This window comes from Phalacrocorax aristotelis, chromosome 10 (genome assembly GCF_949628215.1).
Source record: "Phalacrocorax aristotelis chromosome 10, bGulAri2.1, whole genome shotgun sequence".
In the NCBI taxonomy this organism is placed as follows: Eukaryota; Metazoa; Chordata; class Aves; order Suliformes; family Phalacrocoracidae; genus Phalacrocorax; species Phalacrocorax aristotelis.
In genome coordinates, this window is record NC_134285.1 from 163,932 (window position 1) to 179,734 (window position 15,803).

The following is a 15,803-nucleotide window of genomic DNA, read 5'->3' on the forward strand; positions in this document are numbered from 1 at the left end:
CTGTACATTTTCCAAATTTTCCAAGTATATTAAAAGGACCGAAGGTTTAGTGGAGAATCAATATAAGCTTCTAAATACAATCAGGCCTTTGACACAATTAAATTACTGTGGGATAACAAACTGTGATTAGCCATAATCCACGGAAACCCCACAGTAAGTGGGAGAAAATTCCAGGTGACCTTGTGTCTTTTGTTAAACAAACAAACAAAGAAAAAACCCAACAGAAAAAAATTCTATTCACATTTATTGTGGGAGCTGATGAGTCAGGCTATACTTTTGGACAGTTATTAGGGACCAGGTGACCTTCACGTCTTAGCGGCCTGAGAATGACTTGTTCGTTGCAGATAAACTCTGATTTAATTGCTGCTTGAAGTAGTCAAAAGCATTTAATACAAAAATGTCATGTCCAATACAGAAAATTAGCTTCTGACATAACTTAAGGCCAACAGTATGCTACCTGTTTCCTAACTCAAAGCAAGAAACCTCTACAGTAAAATTGAACTTCTCAGTCTTTAAACAGGTTTTGCAAGAAGTTTGTCATGTAAAAGCCTTTAAAGAATTTCACTGAAAATCCACTAACCGCCTGCTGAAGTAATCTCCTGTTCCACAGACAACATGCCAAACAACCTCACCAAATATTCATATAGCAAAAGGGTAGAAAGTAAAATCTTTCATAGAATTTATATTTTCATAAGAGGTCACCTTGATTACTGTTGTGTTTTGGTATCTCTCCCTTCCTGCTTTATTTGCTTCTGCTATGATCTCTTTGTGCTCAGGATCTTAAATTCTAAGCTGGAATACTGTTTTGATTTAAGAATAGTGGAGCTGTGTAAATCCAGAGTTCACGTCAAAGGCTTTTGTGGTACAGCTTTTCAACTACAGCCCCCTAGTGAACCCATCAGCTTTACATATTCACAGGCAGTTCTCTTGAGGTAAATATTCTCCAAATGTCAGACAAGAAACAGACAAACTACTCCAGTTTAAACTATTACATTACCTCATCCTGCAAGATCTTAACAGACAAAGCAATGTTTGCAAAACCTGGTGATGTAGACTGGACTGTAACGCAACTACCTTGTTACTGTAGCTAACTTTATTTGAAATTACAAGAGTCAAAGAAAAAGAAAGCAAACTTATTTAGGGATCAATTCTTAATGCCTTGATAAAGGCATATGGTAGCACTTCCATCTATCTGAAAGCCTCAAATATTCACAAAAATTAAAGCAATAATGACATTAGCAAGAACAGGAAATTGATTAGGTTGGGTGGTCTCAAACAACAGCATATTTAAAATAATTTACAAGGTACCTGCCTATTAAAGTTTTCTTCTTTCTTTTTTTTTTTCCTTTCTTAAAATCTTTGTGAGGTATTGGAAACAAAGTGCAAAATTATTAACCATTCATTTCCCCCAAATTCGCTACAACAGGGATACAATGTAAACTAGATTGCAGGTAATCTCACCATAAAAGCATGTTTTAAAACTGAAAATACTCCAGTGAAAAAAATGTACTTAGAAAAACCCACTCTTTTACATATTCTAAATTTGTTCAGTTTGCTCAGTTTGTTACTCATGCTTTGCTGCTGTCATTCTTGAAAATTTCACTTTATGAAATATTCTATTATTTTTGGTTAAATAAGAAAAACAACAGAAATGGTGATTCAGAAGGATCACTGTAAAACAGATATTTTAGGCATTAAAATCCACTTAGGCCAATGCCGAATTTCTCTGCAGAGCACATCAAGAAAAAAAACAAGAAACATGGTTGGCTGCAATTCCATGAGCTAGGGAGCTCAGAGAATTTGGTGGAGTCATACTGTTTAAAAACACAGTGACTACTGCAGCAGAGGAAATGTTTTAATATGCAGTTAACACAGACAACTGTTACGCTTATTTTCAGATACACAAGATAATCTGTTACTATTTAGGGGAAATTTGGGTGCTAAATTTAAGCTGATAAAATATGGGTGCCTAAAAAAGTATAAAAGTATAAACATTTCCCCCTACACAATTACATTTTTAGTAAATTCAATTCAGTTCTAACATCTTAAAAAAAGACAAACATTTTATGTGTTGTTGTGGAGGGGCCAGCAGCTTCCCGTGCAGACCACATCCAAGCCGCAAAATGCATTACAAACCCTTTCAAGCATTAGATGCATGGACAGAACATTTAGCCCATTGCTTAACCTGCTTAGTAGAAATGGTTTTTACAAATTGTTTCTGCCAAACTTTTATCAATGTATAGTAAGTCCTTTAAAAAAAAAAGTAGACCCTGGGTGTTTGAAAATCAGGATTTTGTGTAAAGGATTACTTAGAGTATATGCATAAATTCTGAAGTTACTGAGAATGAAAACTGTAATGTCTTTAGAATTCAAAACAATCTTGTAGATTTTTGAAACTCCCTCCCACTGCTTTCATAAGTCAATGAAGCCAAGTTTTATACTCTCAATTTCATTAAGTGTTTTAAAGGTGTGCTAAAGATTTTGCTCAAAACATAGTGTATTAAAAAGCTCCAGTCTTGTGTATTAGCCTTCATCAAGGACAAACTAATAAAACTGCACCAGATGTTTTCAAAGTGTTCTTTAACTGCATAGTTGAAACAGTATAGAAAGATTGATTACAGGTATCCTGAATGTCTGTAGTAATTAGGTTTTTCAAATGGGTGAGCTCATGTTCACACTCAAGGTTGATTTTAAAAGCAGTCACAGAGATAGGGACCTAGGACTAGCCAGCCATATTTCTGTACAACCTCCAGCTCTAGAAAAATCTCTACCATAACCCACAGCGTTCAATGCTTATAAGCATTTAAAAAAGCACAAACACACATATGAGTACAAACATCTCAAAAGAAACAGAATGTTCAGTTGTTCATTTTAAGTGAATTTTGATTCCCCTTCCAAACATCTGGCTAAGACTGGAGCATAACTTTTGCAGGAGACTGTTTTAACAGAAGGAACATCAAGAATAACTCAGGTGAAGGCCATTTTGTCTGAGTTTAGTCTTCCCTTCGGGTATTAAAATATGCAATAAATCCAGTCAATATATACACCATTTCTTTAGAGAAACCTTTTCTCTGTTGTGTAACGTTTTATGTGCTAGTTTCAGTTGATCTCCTCGGCTGTTATCACAGAATAGAGTATGTCACAGAGCCAAAAGGAATGTGCAGTATAACACAGTCAACCAGGGCTGCCACTGATTCGGAAACAATGTAGGCCCAAATATTTGCATTTGTGGGCTGTAATATATGTGTGTGTGTGTGTGTGTGTGTGTGTAGCACCAATTACATTGTCCTTTAAATGTTTACAATGATTAGTAGGAAAATGTCTCCAAACTGATCAACATTGGGTCATCCAGCACCAGACATTAAGTGCTACATGTCTCAGAGGAAAATATGAGCGCGTGGTCATTTCTTTTCAAATGACCAGCATCAGTCAGCCCACAAGAGAGTACAACCATGCACTACAACCAAAACTTAACACACACTCCCACATCATCTATTCCCATTATGTAATCTTGTAATGCTTTCAGCCAGTTGACACCAGCTTATAGGCAAAAATGGTTGAACCCAGATCAACAGAAAATTGTCTAAATCAGATTTTTTCTTTCGCAGCCGAGCCTCTTCAGTGTGACAATTCACTGCGTCTTGGAATAAAAGAGATAAAATTGTCACCGTTCAACACTGTCTTCACATCCTGGAACCTCGTTCTTGCAAAATCTGAAACAGACCAATAAAAATTCTATAAATGAAAATTTGCTCAATGTCATTCCTAAAGCATGGAGGTCAAAGAGCAACATAATGACTTTTTCAAATAACTGATAAAGTGTCAGGGAGCTGGTTCAAAGACATTCCTGAAGTCTGTGCTTTAAGGCTGAAGAAAAGACAGATTGATACATACAATGTCTACTATCAAACATCATGAAAACAGATGTAAATCACTGCTAGGAATTGAGTATGATTAATATAACCAAAGCTTAAGGGTTTGTAGATGTAGAAAGTAAGCCGTTTCGCCTCATCCCAGTTCTGAAGATACTTAGGTCCTGTGTACTTGGGTACTTTATTAGAAATTGAATTTAATCTTCATTTTTCCTGTTCCAGCAAAATGTCCTTAACTCTCTGAAGTTTCAGCTGCAAATTGTGTCCCATAAATTAGTACTGAAAACAACTAGCAACTCAAAATATGCACAAATGGCACACTGGGTGAGATGATGCAGAAAGTTTTCAAAGGCCAAGACTACGAGTTGGCAAGATTTAAGTCAACAGACTGATTTAAAATCTGGAATAGATGCCCAGGCTTGGTCTTCGGCATGAACTAAAGTCAACCAACTACATTTGTTCAGAGATTTTTACTATGCTATTCAGACATACAAAGCTTATCAGCTGGACTGACCAGCTATATGAAAATAAGTACTACTCTGACAGCAGTTTTAAAATATTTTTACATTAATATTATTTGCTCATGCAAGATACCACCAGTCTTTTAGGCAATCTTGATGACATGAAAATTGTTTCTGTGGACACAGGACATAGCACACTCCACCTTTCATGCATTACCTTGTCCATCATTACCCTTTGAAATGCCCAAGCCAGGCAGCTGCGAGGTAATGCAGGCTCTGACTTCATGTGGAAGAATGTATTTCTCAAAAATTCTGCCTAAGGCGTTTGATTCTCCCCCTGTTAACTGAGATTCCCATTACAGTGAGTAAAAGGAATTTTTTTCCCTAAAAGCAGTTGGTTTGTTTAATATTCACTTTAAAATACATACATTAAACATAGGGACCGAAGTCTAATGCAAACAAAATATCTACCCCTGAAAATCCTAGGAATCCTTATCCTTGTCTATAGCATCTTACAACATGAAGACCACCTATTCCACTTCCAATTTAACTATTTTTTTTCTTTTTCTGTTTCAATTCTGTTTGGTTCCGCCAGTGAGGAAAGGATCCAAGTCTCAGTATTGACTGTGCAAGCAACGACGTTTCTCATGTTGCTACTCTAAACTGAATGGCAATCGGCAATAATGAGGTCACTGCAGGGAAGCCTTTGAGCAAACTGTAGAACCAATCATGACGGTAGCTAAATAAAGCACTAAGCAAAGCTTCCAATGTACTGAGCACAAGTACTTAACAATGTTAATCCATAAGTAAAAGTATCTCTAATAATACTTCATTTTCTTTTGCTTCTTGACAGTTTTCCTGGGAAGGGCTCTTGATTTCAAAAGTTGAAAGAAAGCAAAAGGCACAATCCGTGGACTATGGCATAGCTGTCTTCAGTGTAGAATTTCCTTCATGGTGATTTTAGTGTAGTCTGATATTAAGACAAACACCTGATGCAAGTACTCAGTAGCACATTCACTGCCAGAAGACCCACAGAATCTGACAGCACACACAAACACTTCAGTCTTTGTGCTTGTAAAATAAAGGTTGGCAAACACTTAACACAGCACAGCAGTTTCTTGTATGGTTTTAAGTAAAAAAAGTCTAGGTATTTGGTTTCTTTTTCGAACTGTTAAAATGTTGATAATTTAACCTCCTCTTCAATCTTCAATTAACCTCAATCTTCAAGCCTAATATGTCTTTCATAGTGACTGTAGTCAAGCAGGGTCTCACCTGCTTTGCAAAGCTCCATGGGATTTTTCAAGGGCTAGAGTTCATAAAGAACCCATCACCATTTTTGTGCCCCAGGGACAGTTCAGAGACAGTTCAGTGTTAGCTTTAAAAAAAAAGAAAATTAAAAATCCACTTTACCACTTGTTCACTGCACTTCCCGCAGTACCTGGATCTCACTTTGTGCATAGAAAGTTCTTTTTCATTTCAAATTCAATATTATTATTTTGAAGTTATAAAGTCAGGTGTCACTGCAGCTACTTTGATAAACTTCCAAAATATAGAAAGATGTTTCCCATGGGCCATAACATGTTTTAGGGTATTTTAGATGCATATATTGCTTATTTCATGAAGATAATTTACTATGCATGCCAAGCAAAAAGCATTTCATATGAAACTGTAGGAGAGATACAAGTGAATTCTGTGAGGAGAATCCATGCCCTGAAAATTGCTCAGCAACTGCAAGTATAATATATTCAAAAGGGATTAGACAAACTTACAGAATATAGTGCCATTGACACGTACTCATGGTATCAAAGTGTCATTGTACATTTCATACAATGATCTGGATGCAGGCCTGAAGCCAAAATTCCTAAACTGAGGCTCACTGGAAGGTGGGGAAATATATCAGAAATTAATTTGATAAATGCTTCATACTTAAACTCTTTCCTCGAGTATTTGCTGTTGGTCACAGCTGAGAACAAAGTGCTGGAGTAGATGCCCACACAGCGGCTAACAGTCTGACCCAGCAAATGTCAGTAAGTGAAACAATTTCCAACAGAGACAAAAACATTGGTGAAACAAGCACCGATGCAGTTAGAAATTAATATTAGATCTATTAATTTTGTAAATCCTTCCAATTTAAAATGAAACATTTCAGTGTATTCTTTCCTAGAAGATTAAAAATCCTTCTATGATTAATAGAAATTCTATCAGATCAGGCAGTATTTTACTACGCTTTGCTTTGTACTTCTTCTGTAATGTCTTCCTTTACTAAAGGGGAAATGATTTCTGGTCAGCAAACTCTCATGAGAGGTGTTCCATCCCTCTCTGTTCAGAAACTGTGTGAAAGCAGATCTTTTGTAGTCATGGAAAGTGACTTTGTCCAAAGAGGAAACTGAATTTCAGTTATCAGGAGTTCTATCAAAGTTGTACTTACTTACTAAACACTGAAAGGATGACTGACTCTGAACTGCAATTTGAAATTTTTCCTTTTTTTTTCCCCCCCTGCAAAACCCTTTAATATGACTATTGCTAAAAATTTTAGTGGCTTACTGGGCAAAAATGCTGAGAGAAGATGTCTCAACACTAACAGAGGTCAATAAAATTTGAAAAAAGTTATGGCAGGTCTTCTCCCAAACCGCTAATAGATAGCATTGAGGCATATGTCTGGAGCAGAATCAGACACGGAAGAAGTTTTTGTTTGAGAACATGCTCCACTAGCTAAACAGGTGACTTCACTAACGCTCCTCTGCCTGCACACCTTCAATTGCAGAATCACCAAACGGTTTGGGTTGGAAGGGACCTTTAAAGATCATCTAGTTCAACCCCCCTGCCATAGGCAGGGACATCTTTTGCTACGTGAAATGCTTGAAATGATGCTCAAGGCCTCACCCAACCCAACCATGAACACTTCCAGGGATGGGCATCCACAGCTTCTCTGGGCAACCTGTTCCAGTCTCACACCACCCGCACAGTAAAGAATTTCATCGTTATAGCCAATCTAAATCTACCCTCTTTCAGTTTAAAAACATTGCCCCTTGTCCTGACACTACGGGCCCTGGTAAAAAGTCTTTCTCCGTCTTTCTTATAAGCCCCTTTTAAGTATTGGAAGGCCGCAATACCATCTCCCCGGAGCCTTCTCTTCTCCACACCAAACCACCCCACTCTCTCAGGCATTCTTCATAGCAGAGGTGTCCCAGCCCTCCCTCTCTCTCACAGTTTTCGTGGCCCTCCTCTGGACCCACTCTAACAGGTCCATGTCCGCCTTTGTACTGGGAACCCCAGAGTTGGATGCAGTGCTCCATGTGGAGTCTCACGAGAGTGGAGTAGAGGGGGAGGATCACTTCCCTTGACCTGCTGGCCACGCTTCTTTTGATGCGGCCCCAGATAACTGGCTTTCTGGGCTGCCAAGTGTATGTTGCTGGCTCATATTCAATTCTTCTCCCACCACTATCCCCAAGTCTTCCTCTGCAGCGCTGCTCTCAATCCATTCACCGCCCAGTCTGTACCGATACTGGGGACTGTCTGGATCCTGGGGCAGATCTGCTGTGTTCAGAATTTTCTTTCTTTTTGTGTTTATGTTCTGTTTTTCCTCCAGGTGTACCAGATCCAAAGTTGACTTACAAACTCTAAATAACGCTGAATGAACTTTCATATCCTAGGGGCCCAAGTGTGATTGCTTCTTAGGGAAGCAGAATGTGAGAACTATTTCCTCCCACTCAAAATAAATCTGCTGCAGGTAGAATAGCATTTTAAGGACTGTTTGTCTCTCAGGCAGCTTAATAATACTGCATTCAATTCCAGCACAGTGCCAATATATTTTTTCAATAAAGCTTCAGATTTGATCCATTCCTTGAAGCCATTTCTGAAGACTTGGCAAAAGACCTTATTCTACCTCAGCAGTGGTTTCTGTTGGCATCAGTTAAGAAAATAACACAGCTGCTTCTTCAGCCATGTGGAAGCAACACTTCAGGAGGTAAGTATAAGGCTGCTTTACAGCTTAAAAGTTCAAGTGTATAGGTGAGAAGCTGGAGTTCAACCTCAGACAATGGTAAATATCTTCAATTTATACAGGCTCAAGCGACTACCTGCAAAAGTATCACTGAACATCCAATTGTAAGTTATCTTCTAGAAATTGGATAGCAGAATAAATATGAGCAGTGCTTGCAGACATGTTAGGAAAAGGTTGCAAAAGTTGTTCTTTCTGATGCAAGTTCTGTGTTCTTCCACTTGTGACTTTTAAGGTACTTTGATCTTCAACGAGACATCAAACTACAGTGGAAAGGACCTGATCCCTCCCTGGAGAGAGTTGTTTCCTGTGATAAATATAAACGTAGCACCGAGATCACACTATTTACTTATATTTGCCAGGACTTGATTAAAAAATTATTAGTTTCAAAATTATCAGGTAAGACCATCTTTTGACTATGTTGCACTTCAGTCAAGTTTGCTAATTTATTGCCAAATCAGACGTTTACTGAAAACGTATACTGTCAGTTTGTATCAGATGTATCTACACCTAAAAACATTTGACAGAAAAGCTGGTACATAGAAAATAAAAATGAAAAGAAATTCTGGCCCTAGAATCTAGATAAAGAACTTTTCTTCCCAGCAAAGCTTTAAAGGAACCAATCACAACACAGCTTATAACAGCAACAGTAATCATTCTGTCAAAGAAGCAATATCCAGAACAGGAATTCTATCTTTGCTAACCATGCCACAACTATAATCACAAACACACACACCACCAGGACTAGCCAAAGGACAGCACTAGTGAGGGTAGGAATTGGATGGGGCAGAAAAGTATCTGGGTAAAATCCTAGGGCAGCTAGTGCTCACCATGACATTTACACTTAATCTGAGTCATTCATATCGTAATCCGTTTCTTCGTCCTCACTCTGAGTGGCATGCAGCATGCAAGTATAGAGAAAGGAAGGGAAAAGAAGAGATTGCAAGTGAGTCAGAGCCGCAAGAAAGTACAGTCACTTACACTTGAAACATCTGGGAATGACATTTATTTACTTTTATCTGGGACCCCACTCTTTGTAAGAAAGTATGACAGCAGACAATTTCAAGGAGGAACGTTACAGATTTCATGAAAATTTCCTTTTTCAAATGTCTTAAAGTCAGCAGATAGATGCCAATAGTGCCATGCAACGTAACAATAGGGTCCCTAAGTAGGGAGAAAATTTAAATAAGACTGTAAAGCTGGTACCTTAACTCTGTGTACTCTTTGCCGTGGATCAGAAAGGAGAGCACCTGAGAATCCAACTTTGGATGCAGATGTTATGAACAAACTTTGGTCACTTGTCCCAAGAGTGACAGGTCAACAAAGTGTTATGAAAGAGAATAATACTTGTGGGAATACAGATTATCTTTCAGTACTGCTACGGCTGCCAGTACAAGCCACTGGAACTATTTAAGTCAATGTCCCAAACGCTGTTAATTTCCTTAGCTTAGGTGCATTAGAAGGTTACATGCAAATCAACTACTAACTTACTACACAAACTGTTAAAAAAAAAAAAAAAACCCACAAGAAAAAAGATCTCTAGGAAGGAATGAAGGTGAAGCTTGATTAGATGGGCTATCAGAAAACGCTTTTTCCTATTCTGAGAGTCCAGTACTATTAATTAAAATTGAAGTATTTGCCAATAAAAATTACATACTGGCAGTTTTTTGTTTTCTCTAACCCAGCCTGCTGTAAAAGTAATAGGAAGACTTTCTCATGGCTTCTAAAAGTCAGTCCCAGTACATGAACACACTACTCTGGATGTATCACTGGACACCAGCATTTCAATCATATGAACGTTATGGGGACCAACTCAGACAGTAATGAACAGGTATCAGATGAGAGGATTAACACCAGCTAAGACAGAACTACTGAGACAACAGCTCCCAAGGTTCAGTCAAGATTCGTCAACACAGCCGTCAGAAACCTCCCAACTAAAAAGAAATTTTTTTCTCCCACCCCACCCCCCAGGCACAACATAGACCTATTAAAAATAATTGATCAATTAGAAACACAATTTATGAAAAAATTATCAACAGCTCAACTCTTCCAGGACAAAAGGAGCGTGTGTTTATATCTCCAACTGAAATTAACAGTAATTCTTATTCATCACCCTGGTCAAATTATGCTCTGCTCTCTTCTCTGAAACAGTGACCATGAAGCACTTCGATGGAGAGGTCTAAGATTTAGCTTCTCCCAGAGCTACTGATTTTACAGAGTTGTACTGCATTCCAATCTAGCTTTTGTATTTAGGGTTTAATAGTTTCATTTGCTCGTATTTTCTTGTACATTAAGGATGCAGTGTAACTCTGGCAACTTCTGAAGTTCCCTAAAGATGCACTACCATTCCTTATGAAGACGTTTATTAGGTTCTAGAATTCTATGTTTTATTTCAGGTACATATCTCAGCCCTGAATTATTACTGCGCACCTCTTTAACTTGTTAACTTTTAAAGTTTTCCTGAAGCATTCTGGTAAAAGCAGACCTTGACTAGAGTTTTGGAAAGAGCGTGACGTGATTTACCCAGGTTCACTGTTTATCCTTGACTACATTAATCGCTTACAACTCCTTTGAAGTTCTACCTCAACAGTGACATAAGAGCATAAATTAATAATTTGACTAAGAATCCAACGCAAAGCTTGAAATACTTTTAAAGTGCAATTTACAAAAATGTCTCTATATGTGTAGCTGCATAACCAAGTTACAAGGCACAGAAAGTAATGAAGTTTTATCTGAGGCCTCAGTGCAAAGACCCAGATCAAGTCTTAGCATTATTTCAAAATTAATTTCTTTGAAGGTGATTCTTGAAAAAGCAACCTTCGATGTTTTACCAATTGTTTCCCATCTACATACACTAAATGAAAAGCTTTTAAGCCAACTACAGATGTATCCAGTTTGTCTGTAGTCATCTCCTCATAAAAAGCAACAATACAATGATAAGAACTGTTCAATATGAATGGAAGAAAAGAATACATGTACATACATAACTGGTCTGCCTTCTTACTATTCAGTTGTGTTTTTACATTTTCCCTTGTACAAACTCTGAAAGACAACTGAATAAAATGCTAAGATATTCACAGGATCACAGGTTGGAAGGGACCTCAGGGATCATCTAGTCCAACCTTTCTAGGAAGAGCAGTCTAGACAAGATGCCCCAGCACCCTGCCCAGATGACTCTTAAAGGTGTCCAACATGGCTGAGTCAACCACTTCCCTGGGGAAGTGGTTGTATTGCTCCCATTACAATCTTTTCGTAAAGCTGATTACAGAAAGAGAACTAGGTAGAAACCTGAAAATATTAAGCTAACAAAGACCTTCATTTTATAATATATTGCACACGGACTACGTTTTTCAGAGACAGCATATTACAGTCTCCATTCTTGACAGTAAGATTTCTTCAGCTGAACTCAAGCAAGAAAAACAGTTTTCAACTGAACCAAGTAGCAGAATAAGGAAGCATTCAAATGTGTAAGAAACAAAACCCAGATTCTCAACTGTAAACATCAAGTATCTGCCAATACTCAAAAAACAGGACAGGTATCAGGAACAGTACAGAGTATTGCATTTAAAGAATCCATTTGGTATAACAAATGCATGCTGACTGTACCATTTACAGTCTCTCATACAATGGTCAGGGAACTATTATTAGTCATGAGTGACTGGAAAAAAGGCAATTAAATAATGGTCCAGAACAGAGGTAGGTCTAGTACAAGTTAGTGAATCTCACCAAATCTGACACCATTTTCCAGTCCAATGTCTAATAACTTACCTTTGCTTTTTCACTGGGTTCACTGGTTGTGCCATATGGAGTGTTATGCAATTCCTTTGAGACAACACACAGAAATTCAGCCTGATCTTCATTGCCATAGTTATAGGAAGAACCAATACTGACCAGCTGAAAGATGGGGAGGGGGAGAAAAAAGTCAATTGCAGTTCCACATAGAACAAATTCCATCAATTCTCATCATTAGTACAAAAACTCCTCACTCTTCAGACTGTTGGTTGTGCCTGAAGTATGATTCTCCACTTCAATGCAAATACGTTTTGATGTTGACAAATACACTGACACTCTGATGATAAACATAGCTTTTATTTTTAAACATTTACAGAATTAACAATTTACGGTTATGACTATACTGTGAAAGAAAAGGCTAGAGGCAGGCCAGTGGAGAAGTAGCCTGTTCCCTGCTTCTCTTATTTACGGGAAACCTTCCCATCCTCCAAAGTTAATTTTTAAAAAAGTTTGTATGTGATATCTTAATGTGGCATGGTTTAACATGTAAACGGCTGCATGCAAGAAGCACTTTAGCCTGAAGGGATACCCACCACATTACTTACAGAATAACAGTACTTCTATTAAAACATATTTTGAGTGGACAAAGACAAAACTTGCATTTGATTGGAAAACAGCAAGACACGATATGGTGGGACACCAAGATTAACATCTGAAATTCATACGTACTGCTACAAGGAAGTTAATTAAGGAAGCGCTACAAGCGGAAGCCATGTATAATGAAATATGACATATTTACAAGCTTCTGCAAGTCTTGATATTGAATGATGAATGATAATTTACTGACAGAGAAGGATATACTCAACATCAGTACTACCTCATATGCAGCATGTTTATCAAATGGCAGAAATTTCATGTAACTTGTCTTACCTTACACACAGTACACTTACCTAATGCTAGAAGCTTTACATAGCCTGCCTTTCCACGCTAAAATCAATTCAGATGTAGCTGGTTCATTTATTTCAGGCTTATTTCAAAAGCATGATAAGATAATGTATGATGCTATTACCACTGACACAGATCAAAGTCCTAAAAATTAACCTGTTGCACAGATACACTGTATCTAAATGTCATTACCAAAACTACATTAAGTCTACCTACCAAATTACCACACACATGTGATAAGGCTGTCCTACTCCCCAGTCTCTATTATAGCATCAAAGTGCCCTAGTAATGGCCCCACAGAAAAGGCCTGACTTGTTTTTTAGGGCAACAGCACGTGAAACACTGTAGTTATCTATCTAAAACACAAACTGTGTACTGTCATTAGTCTAGCAGAGCACCAACGAGAGTAGAAGCCTTGTTAAAGTAAGGAAAATGCAGCCAAGATGATATCTTGGTCCAGAATCTGTACTTGAGGGATAAGGTTATTCCCCCAACAAAAATGGATGGTAGACCAAGGGTTAAAAGCAGCTTCCACATAGCACTGTCAGGAGGAAATAAAGCCTCATTGTACTTTGAAGAAGAGAGATGCTCAGATGTTCCAGTACTGTGGTAAGACTGCCAAGCAAGCACCTCCATAGACAGAGCCAGCGTCTACAAAGAGCAGCAGGCAGTATGTCTGCAAAACGAACCAATTTGATGCCAGTCCTAGGCAATGTCAAAATTTTTGGACCCTGATGGTATGAGAGCGTACAAAGCTCAGCGTCCAATGAACAGTACTGGCAACCAAAATTCAGCGCTCTCAAACTACCTATTTTAACTACACTGTCTGGGTGTGAACACCAGAAATCTTTCCCTCCCTTCTCCACTTCTAACATCACTCTTGTTCGGCAAAATGCATACATAGTCAGTAATGAACACACGCTGACCAAAAATGAATGTGAGAAAGACATTTTTTTCCACCAAAACCATGTAATGAAGTTACAAAACCCCATTTTTTTCAGAAGCATCAATACGTCCTCACTGGAATACAAAGGCACCATTTTTCTTGAAACTTTAAGTCAGATAATCTTTCACAATGGATACTCTGCAGTCTGCACCATAACATACTTGTGTAATATAGAATCACAAAACCCATAAAGTAACTAGTTGCTTAGTTGTACAAAATGGACTAAGAAAGCCCACTGACAACCTGGAAAATCATCCCAGTATTACTTCATATATAGACATGGTTTGTTGATTCTCTTCCCTATCAGAAAAAATATCATGCACAATTTCTCAGGGAAAAAAAGCAGTTAAGCTGGCTCTAAGCCTGTTAAAGTGGTATAAAATTTATCTTATATATATTATATATCAATTACAAACCACATAACCACAGAATCCTAGACTGGTGAGGGTTGGAAGGGCCCTCTGGAGCTCAGCCCATCCCACCCCCTGCTTGAGCAGGCACACCCAGAGCAGGGGCACAGGACCGCGTCCAGGTGGGGTGTGAATGTCTCCATGGAAGGGACTCCACAGTCCCTCTGGGCAGCCTGTGCCACTGCTCTGGCACCCGCACAGCAAAGGGGTTTGTCCTCATGTTCAGGTGGAACTTCCCATGTTCCAGCTTGTGCCCATTGCCCCTTGTCCTGTCATTGGGCACCACTGAAATGAGTCTGGCCCCATCCACCTGACACCCACCCTTCAGATATTTATAAGCATTGATGAGATCCCCCCTCAGTCTTCTCTTCTCCAGGCTGAACAGACCCAGGTCTCTCAGCCTGGGCTCACAAGGGAGAAGCTCCAGCCCCCTGATCATCTTGGCAGCTCTGCGCTGGGCTTGCTAAAGCAGTTCCCTGTCCTGCTTGAACTGGGGGGCCCAGAACTGGACACAGCATTGAAGATGTGGCCTCACTGGGGCAGAGCAGCGGGGGAGGAGAACCTCCCTCGCCCTGCTGGCCACACTTCTTTTTGTGCACCCCAGGACACCGTTGGCCCCCTTGGCCCCAAGGGCCCCGTGCTGGCTCAGGGTCACCTCACTGACCCCCAGCACCTCCAGGCCCTTCCCAGCAGAGCTGCTCTCCAGCAGGTCACCCCCAGCCTGTGCTGGTGCGGGGGGTTGTTCCTCCCCAGGGGCAGGACCTGGCACTTGCTCTTGTTGAATCCCATGAGGTTCCCCTGGGCCCATCACTCCGGCCTGTCCAGGTCTCGCTGGATGGCAGCACAGCCTGCTGGTGTATCAGCCGCTCCTCCCAGCGTGGTATCATCAGTGAACTTGCTGAGGGGATGCTCTGTGCCTTTGTCCAGGTCACTGATGAATATATTGAACAGGACTGGCCCCAGCACAGACCCGTGCACTACTTACAGGCCTCCAACCAGACTGTGCCCCGTTGATCAGGACCCCCCTGAGTTCTGATGGTGAGCCAGTTCTCTGTCCTCTCATCCAACCCACACTTCCTTAGCTTGTCTATGAGGATGCTATGGGAGACAGTGTTTCTATTCTATAATACAAATACAGTAACTGCTTCAATTATTGAGGTAAGACGTAGGACTATTTTAAATAGTATTTTGAACCCTCTTAAATGCTAGAAAACATTCAAAAAGCTGGATACGTGTTTAAATAAAGCCACACATAATTCACCTTCTCTGAAGAGAAATTTGAAGAGTAAAATTCAAGCATCTGATTTGATTTAGTATACAGTCAACTTTTCTTCTAGCAAAACGGCAAGAACCTGATATCAGATACACCATGATAACAACTACCAGAAGGAAAAATACTTCTTTACTCATTGACACTCAAAAGAAATAAATGACCTG

General features: G+C 39.3%; 1 protein-coding gene across 2 annotated transcripts in view; it reads right to left on the reverse strand.

Annotated features, from left to right (window-relative positions):
• Nucleotides 1-364: 364 nt before the first annotated feature.
• KCTD5 (potassium channel tetramerization domain containing 5) overlaps nt 365-15,803 on the reverse strand; it is a 36,040-nt gene continuing 20,601 nt past the window's right edge. The window contains exons 5-6 of one of the 2 annotated variants that reach the window (XM_075104511.1): nt 12,102-12,227; nt 365-3,713 (exon numbers count right to left, since the gene is read on the reverse strand). In XM_075104511.1, coding sequence (XP_074960612.1) covers nt 3,684-3,713; nt 12,102-12,227 — 156 coding nt within the window. In that variant the 3' untranslated portion in view covers nt 365-3,683. The remainder of the gene's footprint in view (nt 3,714-12,101; nt 12,228-15,803) is intronic. The other variant, XM_075104510.1, reaches the window with a different exon arrangement.